This window comes from Erigeron canadensis, chromosome 9 (assembly GCF_010389155.1).
Source record: "Erigeron canadensis isolate Cc75 chromosome 9, C_canadensis_v1, whole genome shotgun sequence".
NCBI classification, from domain to species: Eukaryota; Viridiplantae; Streptophyta; class Magnoliopsida; order Asterales; family Asteraceae; genus Erigeron; species Erigeron canadensis.
In genome coordinates, this window is record NC_057769.1 from 30,841,105 (window position 1) to 30,859,640 (window position 18,536).

An 18,536-nucleotide genomic window follows, 5' to 3' on the forward strand; every position below is an offset into this window, starting at 1 on the left:
TAACTTTTAACTTCCATTTCAAATATTTAACTGATCAACTAAATAGCAATTGACCATTTTACTCTTAAATATTAAACTTCAGTAACTTGTCATTTAGCTCGGTTTAATATTGTGTTAAAGATGTTGTAACAAAGTAAAGTGAACTTAAATGGCTAAGGCTCAAAATGTATATGGGAATAAAAATTGTTAGTATATTAAATCATGTCTTAGAAGTTTGACCCTACCCTTGTATTTGCAAAGGCTTTTGCTTAAAAAGTTTAAGTATATCATTACTCTGCATAATCGTTTAATCCTTCACTTGACGGAACATTTCAGTATTATATTAGAGTAGCTAAATGATTACCTTACCAAATGTTGCCAACGACCCCAACCAGATGAGTTTGTCTGTTCACATTAACTCCAATACGGTAACCTGTTCAAACTTGTTCACATTAAGTTCACCTCTTGAAGTTGCCCAAACCTGTTCAAAATGTCAAGCGAGTTCAAGTTTAAAAGTACTCTCTAATAGCTTCTGCAAGTTAAAAATCAATAACTACGTTACAATATAAAAATGATATATATAATAAGTCGACCTTAAAATAGTTTAGTGAAATATATAATAAGTCAACCATGTTCAACAGTCGGGTTGCACCATGTTCAATAGTCGGCTTGCACAATGTTCAACAGTTGGGTTGCACCAAGAGGGTACGTTCTTGTACATAACCCATTTTATGTAAATCGTCTCAAATATGCATACATTAGGCAAACTGAAACAGCTCATAAGGCAATGCAAACTCATTGAACAGTTAATTACTTAACACATATGTAGAAATAACTTAATAACTACTCAGACCTAAAAAATCTAGCCTGCAATACTCTTTCTAAACTATCCTCCAAGTACTAAAACATTAGTTGTTTAACAAACTTACAAAGTCGGTACCTGATCAAGAACTCCAACAGATTTAACCCCTTCAATCAGCAAACTCAACACACGAATTTGAAGGTCTTCCAAATCCTTAGCAAAAGGCGCCTACTGTCCATACATTTCTCTGGCATGCTGCAAATAAGAAACAAAAAAGAAAAAAGTCTTGTCAACATAATCAGCCCGGTTCATATCAAAGGATTGCCAATGAAGGGACGAAATTTCGGCGTGAACTTTCAGTACAATGGACATGTAAATCAATACTATAGAAAAATCACCATCACAAGGGTTTATACATGAGATAAACAAAACAAAATGCAAAGAATGACACCTACTTAAAGAACAATACTGCTTATATGAAACCATTCTATCTATACAATGAAACCAACAAATTAAATATAAAATGAAGTGTGCGAGTTGTATTGAAAAAATAAATTACCACTTCGTTCATAATCCCTCATATCAGTTTGTCCAGTTGATTCTCAAGCTTACCACATTCAATTTATAAGTCCATCTCCTTGACTCCTATTGAACATATAATCGACATCATTTTAAAATCAATAATAAAGATAACATTCAAGAGATAAGAAATCTAAAAGATTCGAAGAGAATGGTTTGGCCATTAATCCAAGGTGAATACTAAAAGTAGAATAGTAGTTGGTAGAAAATGGTAACTAAAATATAAGCAATCTGTTTCTCTCAACCTGTTTTGGTTCTCTGAATGGTTAGATTTATTATGTGTTTCAATGGTGTCGTCAACCTGTCAAGTCAATAACGAAAAATATAAGCAAGGTAGCACCATAGCACTTGAAAGCTAAAATAGAACTAAAGTTATAAAAAGATTATTAATATTACAGATTGTATTATCTCATGTTGAGAATCCACTAACCATGTAGCCTTTGTAATCATGAGCAAGATAGATGAATGTGTCCTATTTCCAGGTAAATATCTGCAAAAATGACAACAAAATGATTAACTAATCGAAATAAGAACACATTGAATGTGTAGAAGTCATGTTTGAAAAACATAATGCTTGTGTAGAACTTCATTCCTCCTCTGTATGGCATCTTAAGGGACTGTAGAAATCTACACAACTATACACCACGTTCTAAATCACTCAAGGACTTCTACTATCATTAAACCCAACAATTACATTAGCATCTAAAACATCCAAAACGGCAGCAAGATACCTTGAGAACGGCCTCCAAATCTGCCCAAAACAGCAGCAAAATCAGCCTCTAAAACTGCACAAAACACCAGACAACACAACAGCAAAATCTGCCTCAAAACAACCTGAAAAGCTGCACAAAACAACCTCAAAACAACAGCAAATTTGCCTCATAAGGACCACAAAAATCTGTACAAAACAGCGTACAAGAAGCAGCTAAACAGCAACACATAACTTTCCAAACAAAACAACAATTTTATAGCTCCCAAACAACAAATTTACTGCAAAACCGTAGCATAAGCAATAGGCGAAACAAAAACTGCATAAAATTTGAATACTAATTTGTTTATTTGTTTGACCTAATAGCCTTCAGACGCTTACACCTTGTTTCAAACAAATTTAATAAAAGTTGAGTTTATTGTATTGTTTTACATAACTTGATCATTTTATCATTAAAATAGTTGTTTTTCTCCATTGACTAAATAAAGTCAAACATGTATCATTCTAAGTTTCTAACTAATACCATCAAAACCAAGAAGCATATCCGATTTCCAATAAAAAAAATACAGCTATAAACTTAAGACGTTAAACCACATAAAAAAGAAAACTTTGCAAAGTTTTAGTCATATGCCTGTTACGTATATCATCAATAACATGGCAGCAAGCAGCAACAACCCTTTTACCTTTCCCTTTGATGGTTATAAGAGTTACCGATTGGACATGACATCGAAACATCATATTTTCTGAACTTTCCTCAAAGACCTCCATATATGCTCCCACTTCTGAAACAATTAAAATCCAAAAGATTATCAAAAGACAAAATATGATGTCTTTGCAAAAATGTTATGTCACAATTGAACCCATGCCTGTTCACCAAGACATATGTCACAAAAGACTAAAAAAATGTTGTGTCACATATTACTAATATCCCCAAATTTCTTTTACACATTTCATCGAACACTTTATATGCATCACCAAAAGTTTTGTTTCTTTATATTATAATCACCTGAATCATAAAATTAAGGAATCACTTTTTATCATAGAAAAACATATCTAAATGACCTGTTAGGTCAAAAATCGACTAAGTATGATTTGTTCAAAATAATTGAGGTTCAGTGAAGAAAGCTTGCTCAGGATTCTGAAGTCATTCAGAATAAAGCTCACTAAAGCTTCACTTCAGATTCAGAATCAACCTACACTAAAGACGTTCAGACTGAAGTCAAAGACTGAAGACTGAGGAAGAAGATCATCTCAGAAGCAGAGCTCAGAGAAGATCTTACCTGAAGTTGAATCTGAAGAGGCTCAGTGAAAAAGTACTTACAACACTTTTTCACTGATTACGAGGAAAGTCTTTTTGCAGCTTTAACTACCTTTACCCGGTTAATTACTCTATACCTGGGATTGGGAAAGTTTTAGCAAAAGGTTGGGAATAAAGTATGTCAAGTCACATCAAAGAAACTTACATACTTTACCTTAAACAAACATGTTATGGATTTGTCCCACAAATTTATAAATGCATCCAACCATATTTGTACGGCATATTGCCATGTCATCAAGACATGTTTGCCTATAAATATAAGACTTCTCACACTTGCAAAACTGCTTGGAACTTTGGCAATTGCAACGTGTGATATTACTCTAAGTATTCTTATGAGTAATTCCTTGTCGCATAGATCATTTGTATTTCTGGGGTTGCTTAGATATTTTCACAAGTGTGATTATCTTTGTTCCGCAACAACTCTTGTATTTTGTTTATAAAAATAAATAAAATACATTGAAAAATACATCTCGACTCATTGCCATAATACTTGAATATACTTAGTATTTATATAGTTTCATGCACTTATTCTTAATTGTTCATATCCATATCTAGATCGTGGTACTTAACTAGTCATTATCTAGATTCAAACCACTTGCCAGTCGGGTTACTTGATATACTTGTTTTTATTACTAACCTATTTTATATCTTGTTATATCTTGTTCTCTTTATACATCTTGTGAAGGTGGACTCACATGACCCATCAGCTACAAAAACCAGATGAATCCCTTCAAAATCTTTGACACCAGAATCTCCTAAAATAAAGAATACAGATATATTCCGTCCCACTTGGTTATCATTTACGCAATATTTTAAAATCTTTCCCCATATTTTCTCTTTACGAAATCTGATATAAATTAAACACACAAGATTAAAACACTAAAACCAATAACTCACCTTGTTATTTCCTTCATCAAATTCCATATGAATCCATTATCGTATGTTATCGGACTTTACATCTTGTCACATAAATTATTCCGAGCTCTCCATTGACGAATTAATCGCTTTGAATGATGTTTTTCTTCCTGGAACTTCATCTTTAATCTCGTTATCTACAACCCTTCACATCAAAGAAAATATAATAAAACCCACTAACAAAAACATTAATAATATATAAAAAAAAAACTAATCAAATGATGGAAAACAAAACCTAGTGTAGTGATTTATAGACAAACCTTGGTAAATACGGGAGAAAAAGGAGAGAAAGGAGGAAAGACGATGCAAAGAAAGAAAGATAAAAAAAATGAAAATAAGATTGTACTGAAAGCATATTTCACCCACACACACAGAAATTATTTCAAATTTAAAATCCCCCCCCCCCTCTCTCTCTTCTCTGTCTTCATTTTCAGTTAAACACATATCCCCACACATCTATTTCAAAGACCCGCCCATTTCATTTTTGAATTTCCTGACATAACTATGCAGTCAAAGTACCTTTGAAACCCCACATATCACTTTCATACTTTCCTATACATACATATATACGTATACAATAAATCACATAGTATAAACACCTTCAAATACACACCAATTTCATCATCAAAAAGTTAAAAAACTGACGTGGCCTATCTATCTATTTGAGAATTCCTATTTTGTGACATCATGCGAAATCCTCCTCTAGTAGAGAAGGAGATACTTTTTACCTCGTAACCTTCATTAGTTACATCACGATAAATAAATAAGTCATTCACAACCATTTTGTATTGATAATGTATACCCGTACAAGTTTTTAGGCTCACAAATGTATTCTTCACAACTTATATCGTAAAACCTCTTTAAGTTAATAAATTATTAATTTAATTAATAAAATATCATAGTCCCGACATTATTAATTTTTGAGATTTTATTATACATAAAAGGAAATATATTTATTGAAGTATGACTCCATTTGTGTAGAAAGCATATATACATTAATTATGTCATTATATGATGATTTCTTCCTCTTTGGGAGCTTTTATGGAAACTAGTACTCGTAGTTTTTCCAAGTAAAACACGGGTCCTAACTAGCCAGGTTTTATACAAGATACGAAGGCCAATGGAAAACACGGGTCTTAACTAGCCAAAACCGCCCTTCTCCTTCTATATATGTAGCGTATGTCGAAGACCAGGTTTACAGAACACATGCGTAATGCGTTGACAAAATAGCAACAGATAAACAGACCAAGAGAGTCAAGAGTGTGTTTTTTTCTGTTTCATGTATGTTTGAGACAAACTAAATAAAGCAAAGAATTAATAAAGAAACTTTTCTTTCTTTTCGTTTGTGATGGTTTATCTCGACCGGTAATATATCTATTTCCGTTACATACTTACATGTATATGAACCTTTTTTTTTCCCAATCCTTATTTAGTAGTTAAATTAAATAACTTAATTGGTTTATCTCGACCGGTAATATATCTATTTCCGTTACATACTTACATGTATATGAAACTTTTTTTTTTTTTCCAATCCTTATTTAGTAGTTAAATTAAATAACTTAATTTAATCCAACACTAAGCACGCAGGATATTATATTCTACGACTCAAAATTTATTTAAATCACAGTGAATTGATTGATGGCAAAATTTATTTAATCCAACACTAAGCACGCATGATATTATATTCTTCGACTCAAAACTTATTTAAATCATAGTTAGTATAAAATCGATCATAAATATGTTCTGGGTAGGTCTAGAATGCTTTCGCTGTTGTATTTCTAGATTTTGTAATCTGTTGTATCTTGTCCACTAGGGGAGTTATAGTATAATTTTTGCCGTTCGAAAAAAAAATCGATCATCTCGATAATATATGATTCTCACTTTTAATTAACAAAACTTATAAATAAAAAAATTCAACTGGCCATTAGTTGACTTGATTAACGCTAAATTATTGAGATTTGTGTAAGTTATACAAGTGGCTTTCATTAAGATTTGTGTTAAATTAATAAAACACACAACTGGCTTTCGTTCCAAAAAAATTCATGTCGTTTCTTCTTTGTCGTTTCAAATGATTCCCTTTGATTAATTAGCTATGATCAAACAAACCTCAAGGGCACCCACAATCCCACAACGTGCGAACACATCATATGTCCGTTAGCATCTGTCTATGTATTTATAAGTTATATTATATTTGAGAATAGCCCACGAATAGGAAGTCTAACTTGTTTGCTAGCTTATATAAAAACGACCCTACGTATATGACCAAAAAATGTGCAACTTTTATAAGCATTAATTTGGGATTGGGATAATGAGATTCATTTGTCATGTAATTATATATGTAAATGACAATGAGTCATTGGTCTAGTGCGTGGTCCGAAAAGAAATGAGCATTTTTGCCTTTATAAAGGTCCGGAGAGGCGTTGAATATCAGCAACTAATATCTGACGTTAAAAGTAATATAATTATAAGAATTGAATAAATAAAAAATGAACTTTACTAAATATATTTCAGATATCTTCTAAACCAAAATAAAACAAATCTCTTATTTATACATCAATATTTATACAAATAATCATGCCGAATAAATCAAATAAATGAGCTAAAAATTTGATAAACTTGAGCAAAACACTTGGTTATATATTTTGAGGATCGTCCGGTCTATAAAGCTTCAACCAACGATTATTCAGAGGTTGAATCGGCCGTGCATTAACTTCCGCATCCTGTTACATATATCACACGTTACGCCATAAGATACACATTTCATATTCGAATACACTTTGTTTGATATATGCATAATAAAGTATACTTACGTCATGAACAGCTTCGCGGATTGTATGCAATTGTTCTCGTGAAGCCGTTCTCACCTGACAAAATGATAGCCATATGTGAACCGATTTATTTAGCGTGTTGTTACATATATAGGTATCATGAAAAGAAAAGAAAAATAGTAAAAAAAAAATTGTTACCTTTTTGACAATGGTCCAAATAACATTTTGGGTGCACGGAGGAGTGGTTAGTGAGCCCATATATCTATAATATTTTCTGCTCCCGATTTTTATTTGTCGTGGATCAAGAATTCCCACGCTTGTTTCCACTCCTTTTGTAGAAGCCGATGCTTTAAAATGTGGTTCCATCTGATTAAATAACATACATCAAAAATTAATTTCCAATGTCAATTAAGATTATTACGTAGGTCAAAAGAACATCTAGTTTGGTTAAACTTTTCAATATTAATTAATATATTATATTCACCCATGGTCCTTGGTTTTGAATTTAGAGAGAGAAGTCAAAGTTTGATATTCACTTTCTACAAAATGGTCGAAGGTATTTTTGGAAACATTTTTATTATTGGAGGACAAAGGTAAGACTAACTATATCTGTTGTTTTTTTTGTTATTTATTATTATTATTATTTTTTAACTCATATTATTTCATCTAAAGACAAGATTGGATATGAGTGTTATTTTTTTCAAAATATTACTCATCAATTAACATCGATCGCAGATTCAACTTGATTTCAACAACTTGTAAATGTAGGTATTGTGTGGTTTATATTTTTGTATAATTAAATGACTTTTTGAAAAATATATAATATAATAAAATATTATATTATATACTCTAATAAGCATTTGATGACCTACCATTGACAAAAGAGAATCAGGACGACCAATCTTGTACATGATTCCAATCACTGCAATTTTCCCATCTGTACTTTGATGAACCAAGTGTAACTCCAGATTGAACCTGAAAATGTATGCAACACAAATTATATATGGTTTTCCAAGAAATTATTTTTGTGACCGAAATCGGAAATATTTTGGTACTACTATCTTATATATATACCTTCGGCCATTGATCGTGTGCTCAGAAGGAGCGTGCCAATGAAGCTGGTTTAGCTGATACTCGGTTTCGTTTATACGAATATGTCCTGCTCCCCCGATCCATTTCAACTATATATAGGTTAATAATTTAATTTAGTACATTTATAGAATTATCAAGTAGAAGCAAAAGAGTTTTCTTGCCTTATAATTTCATGAATAGGATTAATTATATGAAACAATACAATATCTAAAAACTAATTGTAAGCACCATATATATATAGGTAGTTTAGAAGTAGAATAGATGTGCCGTTGAAAAAAAATAAAATAAAATTGTAAGCACTACGTACCATCATATCGTGGCCTCGGTTGATAAGAGTCGAGTTAGCAGATTTGTAATCTCGATTAAGCCTTCCAAGTTGTGAAGTTATTTGAACCCTTTTATGAGAAAGATCAATTGGTGACTGCAAATCTCCTTGATTACACATGCTCCATTCAGAATGGATCTCTCCCCAATGTAGTGGTCCATTTGGACTGTTTACATCGTACGTAAACTCGTGTTCATCATCTACATTATCAATATGTTAAACTATCATTATATACAAAAACATTGATTAATAATGTTGAACTTAATTAAAGCAATATTATCAAATCAAGACTCACCAACTTCTTGAGATGTTGCAAATGGTACCAAATAAATGATGAAAAGAGCAATGAAGATGGAAGAAAACCATAAGCTTTTGAAATCCATTTTTCTTTGTAGTTGTTTGAAATGTTTGCGTATCAACTATTGATATTTGTATATTTATATATCACTTGATATGATACGTATTGTATAATATATATGGAGAGGGAGATATATATATGAAAAGATTTACGAGGAAGGTGTGAATGAACAAATATAGGTGTTTAATATTGACCAAAAGACCATATATGTATGTGGTGACATTAAAAAGAGTTAAAATTTCTTTGTTTCTAGTGATGATCGAAGTATTTTAAAAACTTTATTCTCTAGATGATATGGGTCTTTTGGCAGGTGAAGTTTGGAAACACGTACAAAAAGAGATGTGAATTTGACGAACACTATTAAAAATAATGACAACTCTTCAAAGAAATTCTGGAGTTGCCATCGTGGTTGTAACCAACAAGGATCCCACATTCCAAAAGGTTACTGGACCGGTCGTTAGGCCCAAAATTGTGATTGGATAATTGGGCACTAATTTTTGCCCTTGGAGTAAAAAAGTTGTTTTTCTAACAATAAAAATGACACGTATCACGAATGTGTTTTTCGGAAGTTTGTTAAATTAAAACTTAATTAATTAACTTGATTAGAATAAACAACAATATAATAGACTTAAACTTCAAGTTATATTATGAAACACTGAACCAGTTGCATAAAAATATATTGTTTAATTTGAGTATTTTAAACTAAAAAATTGGCTTAACTAGGAACCGTTAGAAAACAAAGACGTAGATCTTTGTTTTGTTTGACAATAAAAAAGAACATTAAAGATAGGAAGTTGTTGGGTTTAATAGGTCACGTTCCAAATTTATATTCATGTATGTATTTCCTTTTACACAATTACATTTAAATTAATAACCTATACGTACCACTCGCCGTTTTCATCACCATCAGTTGCCACGAGTATTACTATATAACCCTCGTTTGGTACCACCGGCAGGGATGGAGCCAGGAATTTTTTTGCAAGGGGGCAAAATTAAAAGTTATTTGTCATATTTAAAACAGTCGTATCCGAAAATAAAATAAAAAAAACAAAACAAAAAAAGAGTCCTAGCTTGAAAATAAAAAATGAACCCTCAAAAGAATTTGTTATCTACACCAGGTCTAATACTCATATTTAAAAATACTAGTTTTTCTTAATAAATAATGATCACACGTATCAAACAAGATTTTATTAAATGAAAACGTATTCAATCATATAATACAAGAAACCCAAAAAATATACTTCTTTAGATATACTGAAATTAGCTTTTATATATATATATATATTCTCTACATTATGATAATTATAATTAATTGTTTTTGATAAATATATATAATAAATTAAAAGAAAATACATTTTCTATAAACAGTTCCACTATAATATACTACATATTTACATATCCAAACAACGAAAGTTTTTTCTCTAAACTATACTTCATTCTTTATATTAAAAATCAAAACAACTCGGGTTTTTTTAATATCTTAATGAAAAAGTTTATCTTAAAATTAATGTTTGATGACCAATGACATACAAATAATAAGTTTATGACAAGTTGACAACGAAGGTAACATTTATATTTATTTCTTATTTATTTTTTCTTACTTTTACAAGGAAATTACAAATATACAATTTAAATTTTAAAAAATTACATTGTACTAAAATTGAAGTAGGGGCAACTGACCCCGCTGCCCCCAAGCTGGAGCCGTCCCTGACCACCGGTGGTACTGGATTTGACAATGGGCAAGAAGACTAACATGAAGGGTGTATATGTTTATTGATATTAATCTTTTTACGGAACTGAATATTATAACATAAAAGTACATTATTTTCGTTAAACACATCATAAACTTGTAGAAATTATCATAGAAGTGGAGATATTGGAAGGTAAAATGTCAAAATCTTAGTTAAAATTCAAACATTTACCAACTTTTAATAGATTAATGCATGTGGATGTGTCGACCAACTTTTATTGAATTTTAACACATGCGTGAATAATGCCGTTTCACTTCTAGATTAAACTATGACACGTGTACGTCCATCTTTTAGTAATTACTATATATAACAATTCAAAAGTTCGGTGATGTGAAGAAAGCTACAGTACCTAGCTACTTCAATCATAGCCTGCCATCTGCTTTTTAATACTATTTTATAAATTACCTCTATATACAAACACATAAGCAACATGTACAACCCATCAAATCTAACATAACTACCGGGAACAATTTCTTTTTGCCCCCTTTACAAAGGGGTAAGCAACAATTACAACAAATACCAATGGGTAAGCAACAACTACAACAGATACTCTAAACAATAATCTAAGACAGCCACCACCAAAGTCCGCCACTTCGCCGCCCACTGTTTCCCGTTTCCCGCAGCCGCCTTAATACACACACAAACAACTGGGTCTTCAACTACAGCAACAACATCCAGCGGAGGTAACAATCATCGTAACAACCACAAGTTCCGCAACGATATCATCAATATGTAGCATGACTTACAACTGCCTACACTTCCATTTGTCATGAACAGTAGCCACCATCGGTAACATGAAAAAGAGGATGGCAGTTTTCTAACCACTAAAAAAAACCAACCACACGAGGTTGTGGTTGTCATCCCACCGACACCACCAATCGGGTCCAACGGACAACGATCTCTTACACGCCCTTATGAAGTGAATATTAAAAGATCTTACATGACTCTTCATTTTGAAGATTGTTTTCTTGAGTAGAAGATTGTTTTCTTGAGTGAAAAATAAATTTTAGATAGAAAGAAAAGGTTGAAAGCACAAAGAATTAGGGAGTGTGAGGGAAAGTGAAAAGAATAGTAATCCTTTTAAGTTGACTTTCTCAATGTGGTAAGCCAACAAATAGTAACGTGTCATCTTTTTTCAATTTTAACATCACGTGTCACTTTTATGAAAAATCTATAACAAATGTCAAAGTTTAGTAAACACCATCAGGGATATTGACAAAAAGATTTGATGTACAATCTTTGATGTGTATGGTATAAGTGTTGGAATGACTATAGTAAAATTACTTGATGTAAATTGTTTTCCTCTTTAACGATAAAATAATTGCAAACACTAATAGCTGAGAATTATAGTAGTTTTTTATATACATCTTTTAATAAAAGATAGTTCAATTATATACAAGTCATATGTTCGCGTAATGCGACGCCGCTGATGGTGACGTTGGTGTCGAAAGCAGTGGGGGTGACGGGTGGTGCGGCGGCAATGATAGTCATATTAAAGTAATTTACGATATTCACAGTTTATTAATATGTCAAACCCCGCAACGAAGCGCGGGATACAAAAATCTAGTTAAATCGAAATTCATATTTGATCTGCTAATGAAGCAATATATTGTATATGTACGAGCCTAGCTACAAGCTGAGCTAGGAAGCATTATATATACGTACATTATCCAAATTATAAGTGCTAAAAGGATAATATAAAAATATCTAAATACATAAAACTTACATTTTATTACACTACAAAAAATAAATAAATTCATTTAACGATCGAAATCGAGTATCCGGCAACATCTTTTTGTATGTGTTATGTATATCTTACCCGTCTTATATATTCACTTATACATACTTTTTTTTTACGGGATTAAAAGATTCCTGAACATTTACTTACATGTTCATATTTTAAACGTGCGAGATTAAGGCTAGCTAGGCACGATTTTTTTGGAAGTTGAAACGTGCGTGCATGACTAATTATATATTCTCATTCATGAGAACAAAATAACAAACTTCTATAGGAATAGAGATCGACATATTATAATCTTTTTATTTATGTATATATATATGAATCATAGAGTACAATAATTAACTAATATCGACCTTTATGTATACTCAATCGTTAAAGCATGCTATCCATATATAAGTAGCAGTATTACGGATCGAGTGTATATAACTTTATTTTACATCAAGAAACAAAAAACCATATTATGTGTGATACAAAAAAAACGAATTGAAGTATATTAATTGTAGATATGATGATCTTGAGTTACAAATAAATAATCAATGCAGCTATGGAGGAGCTGATCGAGGGCCTTAATTACTACTAGTTTCTTTCATCTACTTCATCTGGTCTGTAAAGCTTCAACCAACGATCGTTCAAGGCTTGAACCGGTCTCGCATTAGCATCCGCCTCCTGCATGTACGTACCACACCATATGTAGGCTAAATTTAACACAAATTTCTCACGATGTAGCTAATATATACTCGTATTTATATACTTTTAATAATATATAGAAAAAACACTCACATCGTGGACTGCCTCACGGATTATTCGCAATTGTTCACGCGACACTGTTCTCACCTAGTTGATTATAAACAATAAAAAAAAATTAGAAAAGAAAACTTTATTCGATCGACTTCATTTAGTAATTACATAGATGAATTAATTAATTAGGATGTAAATAGTTGTTTACCTTTCTAACGATGGTCCAAATAACATCTTGGGTGCACGGGGGAGTAGTAAGCGAGCCAATATATCGATAGTATTTTCTACTCCCGATTTTAATATCTCGTGGATCGATTATTCCCACGCTTTTTTCAACTTCTTTTGTAGGAGCCAATGCTCTCATATATGGTTCCATCTGCACACATGACCACAAATAATTAATTTTGAAATTAAATTGGAACTAAAAAAACTACGAGTATATGTTAAAATATGATGTATAATGAGGGGAATGTTTAGCATACCATTGACAAAAGAGAATCAGGGCGGCCGATTTTGTACAGGATACCGACTACTGCATTTTTCCCGTCTTTACTTTGATGAACCAAGTGTAACTCGAGATTGAACCTATAAAAAAATGGATTTTGTTTCTTTGAGTAGTATGTATTCCATATTGATGAAATTAACTTAATTTTCTATCTTTACTTTGTAGAATTTTGATCGTAACGTACAATGAAAAGGAACTATGATATGATACCTTCGGCCGTTGATGGTGTGTTCGGTGGGGGTGTGCCAATGGAGTTGGTTAAGTTGATACTCGGTCCCATTTATATGAATATGTCCTGCTCCTCCAATCCAACTCAACTGTATTTATCACACAGTAAATTTAAATAATTAGTTAGTTTAATCGTACATCATTAAACATGCATGTTTTATAATATTATATAATAGTATAACACCCTGAAACACGGATTCATTTTGTAGCGGAAATAGAGCAGAGCCCTTTCATGAGCGGGGGAGGGCTAAGCACAGCTCTTTGAATCAAACGTTGAATGAAATAGATTCTTTTTTCGATATCAATAGAAATCGGATAGGATAGATGGATCTATCTTTCTATTTATATATATGACTAAAAAAAAGGATTTTTACATTTTATGGCATATATATATATTGTTAAAAAGAGGTGGTGTATCATGACCCATGCATATATATTTAAAGTATAGATTAGTTATCAAATATTTGAAAGTTTAATTATAGAGTATATGGCTAGCTAGCTACCATCATATCATGGCCCCTATTTTTAAGAGTTGCATTTGCGGGTTTATAATCTCTATCAAGTCTTCCAAGTTTTGATGTCGTTTGAACCCTTTTATGTAAAAGATCGATCGGCGATTGCATGTCTCCTTGGTTACAAGTGCTCCATTCGGGATGGATCTCTCCCCAATGATGCGGTCCTATTGGACTTCGTATGTCATATGAGAACTCGCGCTCATCATCTACAAAACGCGATTAAATAACAACGTTTTAATGAAAACAAACAAAACACAATACAAACTTAACAAAGTTAAAAGCTAGTGTTAGGGACTTACCGACTTCTTGAGATATAGCGAAAGGTAGACAAAAGATGATGATGAAAAGAGCAATGAAAGATGAAGAAAACAATAAGCTTTTGTTATCCATTTCTTTGGGAATTAATTAGTATGTGAAAATCTTTTAAGGTTTGTATAAGATGTACGATAATAATTAATGTTTGCTGATAGCTTTGTTATATATAGGGACAGGCATATATATACAAAAGTACAAAAACGATGTATTTTTTAGGAAAAGATGATATGAATGCGAGTAATGGAAATTAAAGTTTGATTTTGACCATAGACTATGTTTTTTAACACTTAAACTTAATTGTCAACAAATTACTATTTGTTTTTAACTAGTGCTGACGAATATGTTTTTCTCTCGCTGCCAAATTTTGAAACACGCGAACACCAAATGACTCGTCAGTCAAGAAATTATAGTTTTTGATGGTTCGAAAATACTCCAAATTAATTTGTTTCTAGACTCTGGTATCATAGAATCCAATTTTAGTTCTTTAAAAATTAGGATACTTTTAACTTCTATGTTCATATTAGGGGCCAAGACTATACTTTTAAACATTCATTTGAGTTTTTTTCTCTTTTATTTTTATTTTTGTTTTTCTTAGCTCAGGGCTTCATTCTACACTTAACAAGCAAAACATGATTTCTCGAAAGAAAGTTCCAACTCCAAGTAAAAAAAGTTCTACAATTCCAAACACGCGTTCTTCTCTAATCATATATGTAGTTGATTTCTATATCTTCTGTACACGTACGTACATAGAAACACATTATTGGCCGATTTTAATTTGAATGGCCTAATTCATATATGGATTTAACTTTTAATAAGACGATATATATAGTAGCAAATTGTAATTAAATAGAACGCACAATTAAGTTTAAGCCGTTCACGGTTTTCATAATTAGCTAGCTTGCAAAATTTTCAACAAAATAAATAAACGGTTAATACTTTTGTATTTAGAAACAGAAATCAAACGTTCTATTTGTCATCCCTTATAAGGTTGGAGATCCTTATAAGATATATATTAATCTAAGTGCAAAATCACATTATTTTTCCACGCGTTGTGAAGTTTCAATTATTGTGATTACGTTTTGTTATTGATGATATCTACCAATATATATATAACAAGGTGTTAAATTCTTTTATAAAGAAGTAAGGACTGTTAAATGATTTTCAACTTTTAATTACAACCCTTAGATTAAAATTAATATACAATTACCAAATTTATTATTGAGTAAACACAACATTAGTCCCTTGACTATATATTTACATTCAATTTTTTATTCACAATTTAATAATTATAATTAACGTAATAAATATATTTAAGTTTGGAAATAGTTTTAACAAAGTTAAAACATGTACTTCGTAATTGGGACGTGATTAAGAAACACATTTACACTACCTATTAAAATATATTAAATAAATAAATAAGTATTAGTAGATGACTATAATTAGACATATTATTAGCTCACATTATATTATATTAATTTTTCATAACAGATTTACTTTTTATAATTGAGTTAGTTTTTTTTTTAACGTCAACAATATATTGTATTAACTAAATAATTATCTTCCGATCATTAATAAAACATATATAAAGTTGGATTAATAAATAAGTCTAAATTATTTATAATGATGTATGTATTCGTTATTGTCGATGCCATCGAAGTTTACATTAATATGTTATTGTAAATAAACGATGATATAATTGATTATTATCTTCCAATAATTATAAAAACCCCCTAAATTGCCATAATGGTTCAAATCGATCATTTGAGTCACAAATGAAAACATAAAATAATAATGTTTTTAAAAAGTAAAGGTTGATACAATAATAGTCAACAAACTTTAAATTTTAAAATTTCATTATAAATTTTCATTACAAATACCGTCTACCAATATATATGATATGGTCTTAAATTATTTTACTTAAAGGTAAAACTCATTAAAGATTAAGTTTTAATCACAGTCTTTATATTAAAATTATGAGGTCATTATTTATTTTGTTATTAGTCAATCAAAACATTATTCTTTCTACTTTATATGTATTACTAATAATTTGGACCAAAAAATTTTAACAAAATTTTACTTTTTTTTTTATTAAACACATCTAAACTTGGTTTGTATTTTATTATATTTATATTTTACTATTTATCTTAACATAATTATATTAGTCATATAAGCAATATATAAATCAGGGTATGATTAAACACAAGATACGATCTTTATAGACAATTATGAGCCAATAACATTAAGTGAGGTATCTATAAAAATATGAGTTAAATTCGTCTAATCTTTATTACGTGCAATAATCTTGTGATATTTGCATAAAAAGTTATGTAATAGTGACCTTTTTACTATTGGTCCCTTGTAAATAACAACAAACTTTTTTTTTATTGTTAATCAGAGAGAGGACAACTCACAAAAAAGAAAACCATCAATGTTTGAGGTTCGATTGGTACTCTATACCTTTTACCTTTCATGTTTATCTAATCCCAATGGTGATTCTAATAACCAGAAGTAGTTAAAGCAGCTTAGGACATTTGTATGATCCTAAGTTTCATCATAACCGACTTCTACACCCAACTTGAATACGAATTATTTGTTTAAATATTTTTACCATCATATTTTAACATGTTATTATAATTACTAATTATGTTATTATGAAAATTTAATATGTTTATCTCGCGTATTACGCGGTAAGGTAATCTAGTGTCATTATATATGATAGACCATCTTTAACCCATCACACCGAATTTTATTTTATTAGAGACACGTTAGCAATAAACCGATTCACCACACTAAACCACTTTTATCATTGATCCCCACACTGAATTATTAGTTTATTGAGGTCACATTATTATTTATATTAATATTAAAAACACATTACATTAAGTTAAAAATAAATAAATTTAAATTTTTTTTGAGAATAAGAATATAAATAATACAATTTCTATATGTAATTTCTAATAAATAATAAAACAATATATATAAGAATTTGAGGTTTTAAAATTTTTACAAAAGTTTAATATTTTTTTTGTATTATATATATATATATATATATATATATATATATATAAGAATTCACATACGGCGAAATCTGAATAATTGTTTGAAATGTACAGTGGACGACTAGTAACTCGTCACGGAGGCAAATTACTATTCGTCACTTCATTCACATTAATAGTATATGTAATGTCAGCTATCATATTAACATTTACGTTAAACAATTTTAAGCAGCATGGTTAAATAAATGGTAAACACCATGATTAATTTTTGGGGTTTTAATTTGCTTCTCATACAAAGGTTGGAGGTCTGTTCTATTATTAAGGTAGAAAAATGTAAGTAGCATCTTTACTTAGGTAGAGGTAAGGTCTGCATACATCTTAACTCTTCTTATACACCGTCGAGGTATTGTGGCATAAAACCCGCGAAAAACGGCACTGGGCCGTTTCTTTCTTTTTATTTACGTTAAACATTTTTATAGCAACTTTTTATACTATTTTTAATTTTGAACTTTCATGAACTTCCTTCGTCCCATATTAAATGTCATAGTTTGACTTTTTAAGTCTTTTTTTTCCGATTTTAGCCGTAAATGTTATTTTTGTGTTATATAACACTTGATATAACTTATATGAATTGATTGATCAGTTTTAAAAGTACTTTTTATAGATAATTTTATCAACTAATATATAACACAAACAAAGATATCTATAATTAAATTCGGGAGAAAAAGACTATCAGTCAAAGTACGACAATTAAAATGGGACAGAGAAAGCAAAACACATTTTACTATAAATAAAACATTTAATTCATATATATGTATTTCCGGATTCGATACTATAAGTATATTCAAAAATATATGAAGTAAATTGATACACAATTTAGTCGTTCAAACAACAACCATTAT

General features: G+C 30.4%; 2 protein-coding genes across 2 annotated transcripts; both read right to left on the reverse strand.

The window, feature by feature from the left end:
- Window positions 1-6,821: 6,821 nt before the first annotated feature.
- On the reverse strand, window positions 6,822-8,960 carry LOC122582224 (alpha carbonic anhydrase 7-like). Its single transcript, XM_043754585.1, has 7 exons — window positions 8,783-8,960; window positions 8,470-8,687; window positions 8,145-8,251; window positions 7,943-8,045; window positions 7,269-7,436; window positions 7,113-7,166; window positions 6,822-7,022 (listed from the first exon to the last, which is right to left on the reverse strand). The coding sequence occupies exons 1-7, from the start codon at window positions 8,868-8,870 to the stop codon at window positions 6,936-6,938; spliced, it is 825 nt and encodes a 274-aa protein (XP_043610520.1). The 5' UTR covers window positions 8,871-8,960; the 3' UTR covers window positions 6,822-6,935.
- A 3,663-nt stretch (window positions 8,961-12,623) lies between these two features.
- Window positions 12,624-14,760, reverse strand: LOC122582514 (alpha carbonic anhydrase 7-like). Its single transcript, XM_043754919.1, has 7 exons — window positions 14,623-14,760; window positions 14,312-14,529; window positions 13,791-13,897; window positions 13,558-13,660; window positions 13,284-13,451; window positions 13,118-13,171; window positions 12,624-13,003 (listed from the first exon to the last, which is right to left on the reverse strand). The coding sequence occupies exons 1-7, from the start codon at window positions 14,711-14,713 to the stop codon at window positions 12,914-12,916; spliced, it is 831 nt and encodes a 276-aa protein (XP_043610854.1). The 5' UTR covers window positions 14,714-14,760; the 3' UTR covers window positions 12,624-12,913.
- Between the last annotated feature and the right edge of the window lie 3,776 nt (window positions 14,761-18,536).

What these genes read in the sequence shown, in the direction of transcription:
- LOC122582224 (XM_043754585.1), bottom strand. Translation starts at nt 8,870, where the DNA reads ATGGATTTCAAAAGCTTATGGTTTTCTTCCATCTTCATTGCTCTTTTC. An exon ending in ACCGAGGCCACGATATGATG is followed by an intron (nt 8,252 to 8,469) that starts GTACGTAGTGCT and finishes ACCTATATATAG; the next exon opens with TTGAAATGGATCGGGGGAGC. An exon ending in TTTGGACCATTGTCAAAAAG is followed by an intron (nt 7,167 to 7,268) that starts GTAACAATTTTT and finishes TCATTTTGTCAG; the next exon opens with GTGAGAACGGCTTCACGAGA.
- LOC122582514 (XM_043754919.1), bottom strand. Translation starts at nt 14,713, where the DNA reads ATGGATAACAAAAGCTTATTGTTTTCTTCATCTTTCATTGCTCTTTTC. An exon ending in CGCTATATCTCAAGAAGTCG is followed by an intron (nt 14,530 to 14,622) that starts GTAAGTCCCTAA and finishes CGCGTTTTGTAG; the next exon opens with ATGATGAGCGCGAGTTCTCA. An exon ending in ATAGGGGCCATGATATGATG is followed by an intron (nt 13,898 to 14,311) that starts GTAGCTAGCTAG and finishes TGATAAATACAG; the next exon opens with TTGAGTTGGATTGGAGGAGC.